Raw genomic sequence first — 12,192 nt, 5'->3', positions numbered from 1 at the left:
CCCTATCCACGCTGCTTCAGGCTCTGTGACTTCATAGGTGTTTTGTTCAGACTGATTTAGAGGGTCTTGTTTCCTTGGTGTCCCCCATCCCCTCTGGCTCCAACACTCTTTTAGCCTCCTCTTCCATGGGGTCCCTGAGCTCTAGGGGGGGAAGGATTTGAGGGTGACACACATTTAAATGTCATCCCACTTAAATGTGCCAGCTGAGTGTTCCAAGGAATCTATCTTCTATCTATCTATCTATCTATCTATCTATCTATCTATCTATCTATCTAGTGTGTGTGTGTGTGTGTGTGTGTGTGTGTAAAATGTATGGCTATGGGTCTCTGCATTTATTAATCCTTACATGACATATAACATTTTGTGTATATGACAGTGGTCTCATGAGATTGGAAGAAAGTTGAATTTTCCTATCACTGTTACCGTAGATATCATAATCTACTTATTCACATGTCAGTGAATCTCTTGCTGCCAAAGTACAATGCATTCAGTGGTGCACAGTACAGAATACTTGACAATAGTTCTGTTACTGCTTGTATATTTACCAAACATTATTTTAGTGTGTGCTTTTTCTTCAAGGTTTACTGTACAAAGGTATGTTCTGTTCCCTGGCAGCAGCCTCCTATGTCTTTGGTTTACTGTGTCTCAGGGCTGTATCAAGAGGCCTTCTGATGTGACTTGCTTGCACTCCCCACGTTTGTGTGCCCACGCCCCCACAGCAGCAGGACTATTCAACATTTCTCAGGATGTGTGACTGGGGTTCTGAGACGAGGCTTGTCAGTTTTCCTGTCTTTGTGAGCGTGTATGTGAGTGTATATGTGTATTGTGTTTCTGTCTGACTGTGTCTGGGTGTACATACATGTGTATGCAGGTGTCCACAGAGGCCTGAAAGGGAATCCCTAGAGCTGGAATTGCAGGTAGTTGGGAACGGAACTCAGTCCTCTGAAAGAATAGAAAGCACTCTTAACCACTGAGCCATCTCTCCAGCCTCTTAACTGCATTAAAAATATATATATATACAACTTTCTAGGTGATGCTATACTTTGCAACTAGCCATTTTAAGTAGAGGGTAGACATGTAAATGGCCCTGCAAATAATTTGTCATTAAGCCTTTACTCACTTATGAATCCCATAAGCAAAACCTAGACCATATTGACAATGTGTTCTGCTTTGCTTTCAAAGATCCTAAATAACCCCCAATTTACAAAAAATAAGTAAATAAAACCTTAGAAAGTAGTAACCTGCTCGTTTTGAAAATATCAAAGTTTTGGACTCCGAAGTTTGGACTCCCGCTGGCAGCAGGCACCATCCTGTTACATCTGGAAACATGCTTTTGCTATAGTCACTTTTGAAGCAGTGACACTCTTTGCACCCAGGGAAAACAGAAATAACAACACTGGGGTAGCCTTAGGCCAGCTCTTTTGAAAAGCACATTTAATTCCCTGTTACACAACTCAGAGGAGGTGGTGGGGGTGTCAGGAAGGCTCTTAAGTAATTTCAACCAGAAATGGACAAAGAGAAATATCCTGGTGTTGTGGGCAGCTTCAGAATATCTCTGAGGTAAAGGACTGACTCGAACGGAACAACTTGCCAGACATGGTCTGTTTGTTCCTATTGTCCTCAGACACTGAGACTGGACCAAAAACCTGGAAGAGAATGGGCACAGGCCCTCTGTGCCACATATTCAATGCCAGAGCAATTCTAGATGTTCACCCTCAGGATATAGACTGTCCCTCTGCCTCCAGTGAGAACAGCTACAGATACGTCCGTGTACTCACCAGCATTGCTGCCCAAGCACACAGGCCTAACTCCAGAAACAGACAAGATTCCTACTCAACTTTCACCATTTTAATATATTTTCTTCCTCCCCTGTTCGTTTCCTCACCTAAACTATCTTATCTAAAGAAAAACCCACTCTAGTCTCACGGTTCCCGCCTCAGTGGCTAAAGGGTGGATCTCTGACCATCTTCCCTGGTTCCTCTACTGCATTCCCACCACCTAAGCCAAGAGTCACCCCAAGGGCAAGAGAGGACTGTCACTGGCATGTTCCTGTAGTCATGGCCTGCTCTTCACACCAACATCTGGAACAGCTGCTCCTTGCTGATGGTCCTCCCTAGTATGCAGATGCAAATGTATGCAGAGTGAACAAGAATGAACGAATTGGACAAAAACCTACATCAGATGCACCCGCTAACAAAAGATGAAGGGAGTCTGAGAAGGAAGGAGACTCGCTGAGACAAGTTATAAGAATAGCATCCGCTCCCATGAAAGCCAAAGCATTCAGTCTCAGAAACTGGAAGACAAACGCTAGCAACAGCACCTCCCTCCCTCCTACACACACACGCACACACACCTCCCTCACACACAAACACACACATACACATGCACGAGCATATCCACATGTTTTCAGTGCTGGGAATCAAACCCAGGACATCCATAAGTGCTTGTTCTACCACTGGGCAGCATTCCATTCTCCTTACACACACAGAGTCTTGACCACATGCTCGATGCCATATTCAATCTCAGCATCTTAGGATGTTGATACTAAATCTGGAAATACAAATCAATTGGTAATGTTCTTGCCCAGCACTCGTGACATCCTGGGTTCTATTCCTAGCACTGTATAAACCATGCACATGCCTGTAATTGCAGCACCTGAGAGATGGAGGCAAAGAAGATCAGAAGTTCAAGTCATCCTTGGCTACGTAGCAAGTTCAAGGCCATCCGGTCCTACATGAGACCCTATCTTTCAAAAAAATTAAAATATATTGACACTTGAAATACTTTCCAAGTTACCTGGTCCAAAAGAAAACAACTCTGGGGGCAGGGGGGAGGAAGCGGCTTTCTAGAATTAACTTTCAAATGTTTTGACAGAGACCCCAAGGCCAGGACTCAGTTCTCTGGTCATCAAGATGCTCTTTTCTTCGGATGGTGGGCGTTGGTTTTTAATGTTAGATCTAAGTCAATGCCAACGGACCAAACCACTCTTGCTGGGACAACAGAAGAGCCAGTCTGCCCTCCTCAAGAAAGGTTCACTGTGTCCACATACCCATCCTCACATGCTTCCAGGAAGAGGGAAGCCCCTTACAGATGCAGCAACTGACTGGCAAGTTACTCAGAATGATGTCACATGGTCTGTGTGGGTTTTTTTTTTTTATGCTCTCCTTTGTCATCATACAAAATTACAAATATAATAACCCACATATGTTTATCTACATGTTCCTTTAGAGTTATTGGACCTCATCATAGCTTTGAGTGTCCCCCTAGGGAATAATATAAAATTGCACTTGTGGCCTCCCAGATTAAAGGCTGAGATAAAATGAGGTTGTGCAGCCCACAGGAGAACAGGCCACACATGCAGCTCTGACTGGCCTTTCAACCCCTCCCTGGCACTTTGCTCAACAGACTCATGGGGATGCCTCCTTCACAAGACACCGAAGAGGTAGATAAAACACACTCACCCCCATGGATGGGTGTAGCAAGCACACAGAGGCAAATGATGAGGTGTGTGGAGGTACCTGAAAAGATGAGCAGAAGGCCTGGAGAGTGGGAATGGACCTCCAGCTCTGACCACAGCGCTCTCCCGTGAAGGGAAAGCATCTGACCATGACAGAGATCCTCAGCTCATAGCAAAAGCCTGTGGCCATGCGAGTGTGGAAGCAGGAGGTAAGAGATGGTGTTGACACAACAATGACACTTGTACACAAATCTCCAGGGAAGGGCTACCAATGAGGCAATTCTGAATGACTGTGATTATGAACTTGGAGGTGCTGGCACAAACACCCCAGGCCATGCATGACCCCTGAGTGGCCTTGCCATCCTCACGATCAATAGGCCAGAGAGCCAGGTGGCAAGGACTTTCCTTGTGAGAGAACCACAGCAGGACTGAGGTGTTGGCAAAAGACACAGGCAACTCTTGAGGACTCTGTTCTCTCCTAACTCCATCGTCAGCCGGAGGGAGGGCGGCGAGCAGAGGCACAGACATTCAACTGAGCTTCAGCGCCAAGCACTTTCACCGTAGCTGTCGACAGTCAGGTCCAAGAACCAGCAACTTACAAAGTCAGTATAGAACCAAGACTTGACATCACTTCCTCTGAAATGGGGGGTGAGGGTGGGGGGACCTCAGCCCTGCCCTTCTCATCTGGGAGAATGGCCTGACAAGGGAAGCTGGCTTCTCAGAGGTAATGAGCACCTGCCGGGCATCATGAGTCCCCTCAAGCTAAGCAGGAAGAGTCCTTTGGGGAGGGATCCTGAGGACAAAGGCTGTGGAGCTCTGCCTGTGGGACACATCACAAGTCTTAAATTACACATTTCCCCACACTCAACACATACATATGTACACACACACAGAGATACATTCCCACATACTGACATTCTTCCAGCCCACCCCAACCCCCAAATCCCACCCACACGCCCACACACACACAAAAAAAATGTCCTCTGTAAACATAATGGCAGAGACTCCCACAGTTCTGGCATCATCCGACAATGGTCTAAGGATGACCTCTTCTCATTAAGTCCCCCGGTAGGTGATATTGGTGAAAGTGGAGGTGGCCTCTTTATACAGTGGGTTGTTTGCCTGCAGAGGGAAGAGAGGAGAATCCATGGTCAGCTCCATGCACTTCCTTACCCCAAACAGTTAAACGTCATCTGAGAATTTTTTCCAGGACATCCTTCTCTGGAGTGAACCGTCAAAACCAGCCAACGCTTACATTTACACATCTACTTAGGATGGGAATAGAAAGGGGAGGGGAGGAGAGGGATGGCGTGTTGCTGGTCTGCCACTGTTTAATTCAGTCCATCACTTTGCAAGGTGGAAGAATACTTGGCAGTCTCAGAATAGCGTACCGTTTCGCCCCATCTCTCCCATTTCCTCTTCTGTCCCTACCCTTTCTTTCCCTCCTTCAAGGCAGTGCCAGGCGATGGGAGCCAGAAGGGAAAATGTGGGGTCAGAACACAGAGTCCAGCTTTTGCTGAAATAATCCTTGCTTTTATCTCATCTCTCAAATCAGTTGCTACCACAGACCTGTTGTGTGCCTCCACCGGGTTTCCCAAATTACTTCCAAAAAGTAATTCCAAATGTATTACAAAAAGTAATGAATCCTCCATAACGGTAGTCAAGAGATTTAGAGCATTCCCTCTGTGTCAAGAAATTTAGAAAAGTCCCTCAGCGGCTCAAATGCTGTACACCAGCATTCTCACGTTGTGAGATCCCAATGGAGTCATATCTCAGATATCTTGCATATCAGTTATCTACATTATGGTACACAGCAGTAGCATAATTACTGTTATGAAGTAGCAGCAACATAGTTTTGTGGTTGGAGCACCATAACATGAGGAACTTATTAAAGTGTTACAGCATTAGGAAGGTTGAGAACCACTGAGCTACACAGTCCTAACAGAAACATCTCTATTTCTTGGGTCCAGTGGATACAAGTCCCGGGTCACCAGGAACAAAGTTTCAGCCTAACCCTGGACACTGGAGAGTTAGTTGGTCACTTGGTAGGTCCAGGAAAAATTAAATGAATAGAAGGAGAATAGACTAAAGTTAAATATACAGACTTCTCAAAAAAATGCTCATCCGATGTGCTGGCAAGCTGGCACAGTGGAGCTGGCACAGTGGGGAACGGCAGTTGGTGCCAAGCCTGATGCAGCTCAGTCAGATCCCCAGAACACACATGGGAGATGAGAACTGACTCCTGCAGGTTGACCCCTGACCTCCGAAAACAAATCATGGCCCAAACACACATGCAAGTTTTATTGTTTAGATGCACATTTGATTGGATTAAATCGGATTAAACAGCATTCTGGGGTCTCCAGAGGAGCCAAGTTTGAAAGCTACCACCTCTCATTTACAAGAAAGGAGAAAAATGCGGTAAACAGATGTAAGACCACGGCATCTAACAAGTTGACCCCGAAAGTAGTTCCTGTATTACCTCATCCCTTTGTCAGGCAAGCTACTTTACTTCTCTGCCCTCAGTTTCCCTAACTATAGAATGGGAACGATAATACTTGGTTGACACCTAACAGTGTGTAATATGTTCCTGATATAGATTTGTCCTGTCCCCTCAACTTAAGCTTCTCCCTTTGTCACAATGTCCTGTGTGTGCTCAGTGATCACGACATGTGGTCACTGTAAGGTAGAGGATCATGACACATACAGACAAAAGAACAGTCCAAACATTTCCCAGTCTGCAGAACAGAAGGATAACTGGAGAAAGACTCTCAAGGCCGACTGACCACTGAGCATCTTCCACCTCAACCTCGGGTTCTTGAGACAAAGACTCGGGAGAACGCGAAGTGCGGCATGGCTACTCACTGTGTCCCACTTGGCTCTGGCTCGTTCCTCCTCAAATTTAGCAAATTCCTTCCGGTCATGGATGGTGATGAGTAGCTTCCAGATGAGCAGAGTGGCAAGGCCGATGAGCAGAATGGCCCCCATCACTGACAGCAGGACCACCAGGATATCAGGACCCTTGGGACACTCTGGGAGGCAGAGACAGAGGGAGCAGGGGTCACCAAGGATGTCCAGGAATGAGATCTTAACAAACTGGAGATGGGACCAGCCAAATCAGTAAGTTCATCACTTTTTAAAAGGGACAATCTTTAGGACAGCAATCATCTGCCCTGGGTGGTCTAAGCCTGGGTTCTCGGACTGAACCTAACCCACTTGGTGTCAGTTCACCCAAGTGTACATTTTAAGATTCAGTGGAGGGATGCCTCCAAAGCTAAGAGTGCAGGTTGCTATTGCAGAGGGCCCAGATTAAGCCCAGCACCCACATGGTGGCTCAGACCCATCTATGGCTCCAGATCACCTGACACCCTCTCTGACCTCCACTGACACCCAGCCATGCATATGCTACACACCCATACAGGGAGGCAAGTGTCTCATACACAGAAATCTCAGAAACAAAATTTTTAAAATAAAAAAATTGATTTGGGGAGTAGCTTCGCTTGGTGGTAAACACCCTGCTACCTTCCATGAAGCCCTGGGCTATATCCCTAGCATTACAAACACAGACACTCAAACACACACCGACACCTGCTGATCCTGGAACTCACACTCCTGTAGAGCAGCCACTGGCTCATGGTGAGAGCGGCTAGCTCTTTTATATTCAGAACATCAGTTTTCTACTTACCAGAGTCCACTCCCTTGGTCTCCCCTAAACACAGGCCAAGTGTGACTTGTCCTTGGGTCTGTGCCACTGGGCATTCAAGATCCAAGACTGCCTCAGTTTGAATACTGGCTTTAATGCTTACACTGTTGATTTGACTTCTAATAACCTAACCTTTCTGGGTGTCTGCTTCCTGCTTCTCCATTTTTAAGATGGAACAAGTCTTCACAGTCAAAAGCTTGTGATGAGGAATGACTGAGCTAGGTAGATTTAAAGAGCTCAGAACAGTGCCTGGCACAAAGTTACCTCCTCGGTAAACAGCAGCTACCATTGTCATTGGTGGTATCTCAGACCTAGCCTTGTCATTTATTGTCCTGTCATCATGTGCACCTCTTGCCCTGGTTCAGATATTTACATCACTGAGAGCTGTAAACTCAACAGCCCTTCTCAGCATCCTTGGAGACCAGGAAGCCTGCCAGCCAAGATAATTTAGTAATCTAAAAGTCTTAACCCTATTGGAAGCTGACTTCTTTGTTCTACCCAGCCAATAACCAAAGCAGACAGAAGTTGTGATACTTATCCACAGGTTAGCTGGTTCTATTCTATAGAGCTCAGCTTCCCATAAACCTTGGGTGTCTAACAAATGAACTCCTGGCAGCCTCTAGTGTTACAAAACCAGGTGTTTGTATGTATGGGTGTTGATGAGTCTGGAGAGGAAGTCACACCCACTTTCCACTCGTCTCCCACCTTCTCTAAACAGACACCCTCGGCTCTCCCCATGCTACACAAAAACAACCGCTACCACAAACCACTCTGGCCATTTCCCAACCCACCAAATTACAACCTATCGGTAATTAAGAGGCTCCTGGAGGGAGCTTGTGAGGTTCCAGTGTCCAAATCACCAGGAGCAAAGGGCCCCAGTTCTTCTGGGAAAAACAACTGTGAATTCTTTGAAAGCTTGGGATAGGACTGACCCTCAAACCTCAAAGTGAAATTTTTACATAGTGGTCTGGGCAACACAGGTGGAATCCTAGAGGTAAACAGTCTGTCACCACCAGGAGCAGAGGCGGGAGACCAGAGACAGGTGCCTCTAGAGGTCCCTCATAACCAGTGGGTGATTCAAAGCCAGGCAAGCCTCCGGAGCGTGGGCAGGTAGTAAACAAAAGTATAGGAAGTCCAGATCCATCTGACTTCCGATAAACAAGTCACTATTTTCGTGTGTGTATACTAAATATTGCACAGAACACACTGTGTTATTTCTGGCAGCCCTAGCCAAGCATGAAGAGAGCCCAGCTCAGAGGCCCATTCCATGTGGCCGAATCCATTTGGAAATGTTCTTTCCTGCCCTGTGGTGACTCACCCCTCCAAAGAAAACATCTGCAAGGTCATGAAGTGGTGAAGAGAAAGAGAATAAACTCTTACTAAGCTTCAGGACCCCAGCTTCCTGTGCTGCTCCAAGCTAGAGTCCCTGGAAATCATGGGCATTGCGTAAAAGGAAAGGCAGAGCCAAGGGGTAGGAGATGTGGGCCCCTGGTGGAGGGTCTGACTGGGAACTACAGCAGGTGCATAAGGCCCCAGGTTCTACTTCCAGCACCACGAAGTCAAAGGGCACCTGTAGGTCACTAGACCTAGGGATCCCATTTCCCAGTGTGAAACAAATGGATGTACTGGCTGAGCACGTGAAGAGTGGCCATACACAGACCCTGGGTTGTTTGGCCATATCAGATGACTGTATGATCCCAATCTCCCAAGCCAAATGACTTGGGTTAGTGGGCCAACAGGAACACCGGCAGATTCTGTGGCAAAGAGGCAGAGGCAACAGCAAAGGTCTGACACCCTTCTGAAACACAAAGTGGGGAGAGCATGGGCTACGGCAGGGGTGAGTAGGAAGCCAAGGTAAAAACTGTGACATCTGTGTTCCTTCACAGACATCCACAGGCTCCCCTTTGCCCTTCCCACAACAGCTTTCTCTGGACTCTCTAAGCAAGGTGACGATGATACCCTTTTCTGTTCTCTAGCCCATATATAAATGTTGAGAGTCATGCTAGCTGTGAACCACCTGATCTCGGTACTGGGACAAGCCCAGGTCCCCTGTAAGAGCAGCAAACGCGCCTGACCACGTGAGCCATCTCTCCAGCCCCAAGGAGTAGCCTACTTGCTAGTACTTAATAATATATACCCCTTACCTCTTTGGCCTGTTTTGTTTGAAGGGGTTACAAGGAGAAATTCCCTCCTAACAGGGTTGTCCCTTTCTTCCTAAGCATAGGGATGGGGCTCAGGGCTCACCTACCAGGCTCTTCCACCACATAGAGGACGGCCCTTCCATTGGTGTCTTCATAGTACTGGAATCTGACGACACAGTCATCCTCGTTCTTGTAGGTACAATTCACCGCGTTCTTGCCAGTATCCGCTGACACCGGGAAGGGAGAATATGAAGAAGGAGAAACAAATCAAACCGCAGAAGGTAAGAGTTTTTCCCAAACCCAGCCCACAGGACATCTGGAAAGTGTATGACCGGAAACTGCCTGACATTCAGCAAGATGCCTAGGTTGGAGATCGTGCCCGGCCATTGGCACTGACTGGCTCTCAGTGATGAAGTTTCTCTCCCAAGGGCCCTTTTTGGTTTTTATGTCTTCCTCCAAGCAGGGTGTGCTGCTATCAGAGCATCGTACAGTCTGATTCAAAGCCTGTCTCTGCCACCAACCAGCGATAGCACCTACCTATCTTCCCTGACCATCTATGAAAGAAAGACGATGTCCCCACTATACATGAGATTTAAACAGCATACAATAGCTGCTGACACACTGCGGGTGTCCCCTTCCCCCTTTCCTTCATCTGCTCCCCCAATGCTCCTCAGATTGTCTGTGCAGCCCTTCCAGTCCTTTCACTTCTCTTTCTGACCTGGTGTGCCTCTCCATCCCCCATCTCTGACTCCCACCATGCCTCAGCCTTCCTCACTCTGAAACCTGCTGGTCATTACTGGTCACTGCTGGTCACTGCTGGTCACTGCAGGTTTGTTATTCCCCACTGGGTCTACCTCACCATATACTAATGGATGCAGTCAGGTAAAACCGACAAGGGCCATATTGGGAAATGAATGATAACCGTTGGGCAAGCAGAGAAGGGAAAGAGGGAGGTAGACACCTACTCTATGTTAGCAACTGTGTATTTCATGTCACTTAACTCTCCCTGTTAGGTGGGGCCAGTGTGTCTTTTTCATAGATGAAGAAAAGTATATTCAATGAGGTCAGAGAAACCCTCCCGCATCCCTTCCCTCCCCCTCCCCCCACTGCTGATCACAGCAAGCCTGGTCTCTTCTTCGAATTCAACCCCTAACCACCTACCTCCCTGCAGCTCACTTCTGCAACCAAAGGTCCAGAGATCTGATTCCCCTGTAACTCCCCCACCTGAAGCTGTCTTCCTGTGGCTCTCACACGAAGAGGCACCGGTGATTGCTATCTGTGCACAGATTGGCATCTCCCGGGCACCACTCAGTCCCTCTCAACTCAGACAACATATCAGATATACCATGAGCAGCAAAAATTGTCTTTAAAGCACAGCACAGAGTACAGGCCAGAATGACCATAAACAGGAAACTTGACTCCTGTTTATACTTCGGTGGGGGTAAGGAGTGGGGGAGGAGGGTTGTCCAGAAAGTCAAAAGAGCTACAGGAGAACAGTCATGATCACGTATCCATAAGGCTGAAGGTTTCCCTGAAAACCAACAAGCTATAAGCAAAAGCCTGGACATTATTTAACACTGTTTTTAGATTCTGTTTTTTTGTTTTGTTTTATTTTTTATGTATATGAGTATTTTTGTCTTCAGGTGTGTCTGTGCACTGTGTGTACAGTTCCCATACAGGCCACAAGAGAGCACTGGGTCCTCCAGAACTGGAGTTACAGATGGTTGCTAGCCACCACATGAATGCTGGGAACTGAACCCGTGTCCTCTGCAAGAGAAGCTAGTGCTCTAAACCATGTAGCCATCTCTCCAGCCCCTTAACACTTTTCTAAAATAGCTTTTTGAGAACTAGTCTTGCTCTGTACCTGGAGGCTAGCCTGGAATATTCATGCCTGTACCCAAGGAGGCATCAAAGTAAAGATCCAGCAGCTTCAGCCTCCTGGGTGACAGGGTGACAGGTGTGTGTCACCAGGCCCAGTGTTGCTTACTTGCCTCCTGAGCTAGGGATGGCAGCCACAGGTCTACACCTTGGTTTCTTCATCTATAAAACTGAGTCTGTTACCGTCCTCTCCTTTAAGAGTAAGAATTATCTGACTTGCACGTCCTTGCACGGGCTCTTGCTGAGCCGGGGGCTTCAGTTAGCAGGAGGTGTGAGCTGTGGAACACATTTGCAAGGACGAAGAGGACTCTCGGGAAGCCAGCCTTCGCCGTGTGCCCACCGCACATCAGACCTGCACGGCATTTCTTGAGGTGGCAACTGCTCTTCCCCTTAGAAAAGGAGCTGGTGGGTTTTGAGATGGGAATGGAACTGTGTACAGCCTGAGCTTATGAATGTGCAGCCTGGGCTTACGAAGCTCTTAGACTCACTCAGCTCTTTCACAGGCTCGATGTCATCACGGCAGTAGCGGTTGCAGGTGTTTTCTTCGTGCAGCGTGCCCCTGTTGAACTTCTTACACTCCACACACTCCCTAGAGGAGAGAGGACACAGCAACGAAAGTGAGGGAGGCCTATGTACGGCACATACCTAGAAGGCATCATGGAGCTCAGGAATGAAGAGGCCCCCCTCACCCACAGACAGGACCTGACCAGCCAACCCTGGATCTGAGACAGAGTCTCACTACAGAGCCTAACCTGGTCTTGAACTTAGGATCAAACAGGCTTCATTAACCTTCTTCAGAAATGGTGATGGTGACAATGATAATGGTGATAGTGATAGTGATGATGGTGATGACAAGGGTGATGGTGATAAGTGAAGGTGATACGGATGATAATGGTGAAGGTGATGGTGATGGTGATGGTGATGGTGATGGTGAAGGTGAAGGTGATGGTGATGGTGATGGTGATGGTGATGGTGAAGGTGATGGTGATGGTGATGGTGATGGTGAAGGTGATGGT

At 47.4% G+C, this 12,192-nt stretch overlaps 1 protein-coding gene across 1 annotated transcript in view; it reads right to left on the bottom strand.

The window, feature by feature from the left end:
* Nucleotides 1-4,419: 4,419 nt before the first annotated feature.
* Itgb3 (integrin subunit beta 3) overlaps nucleotides 4,420-12,192 on the bottom strand; it is a 55,629-nt gene continuing 47,856 nt past the window's right edge. The window contains exons 12-15 of the mRNA XM_028780674.1: nucleotides 11,665-11,765; nucleotides 9,406-9,525; nucleotides 6,320-6,486; nucleotides 4,420-4,579 (exon numbers count right to left, since the gene is read on the bottom strand). Of these exons, the coding sequence (XP_028636507.1) occupies nucleotides 4,514-4,579; nucleotides 6,320-6,486; nucleotides 9,406-9,525; nucleotides 11,665-11,765 (454 nt within the window). The 3' untranslated portion in view covers nucleotides 4,420-4,513. The remainder of the gene's footprint in view (nucleotides 4,580-6,319; nucleotides 6,487-9,405; nucleotides 9,526-11,664; nucleotides 11,766-12,192) is intronic.

The sequence above is a fragment of the Grammomys surdaster genome, unplaced genomic scaffold, assembly GCF_004785775.1.
Source record: "Grammomys surdaster isolate TR1022 unplaced genomic scaffold, NIH_TR_1.0 371, whole genome shotgun sequence".
Taxonomy (NCBI): domain Eukaryota; kingdom Metazoa; phylum Chordata; class Mammalia; order Rodentia; family Muridae; genus Grammomys; species Grammomys surdaster.
This window is presented reverse-complemented; position numbering and strand designations above follow the sequence as displayed.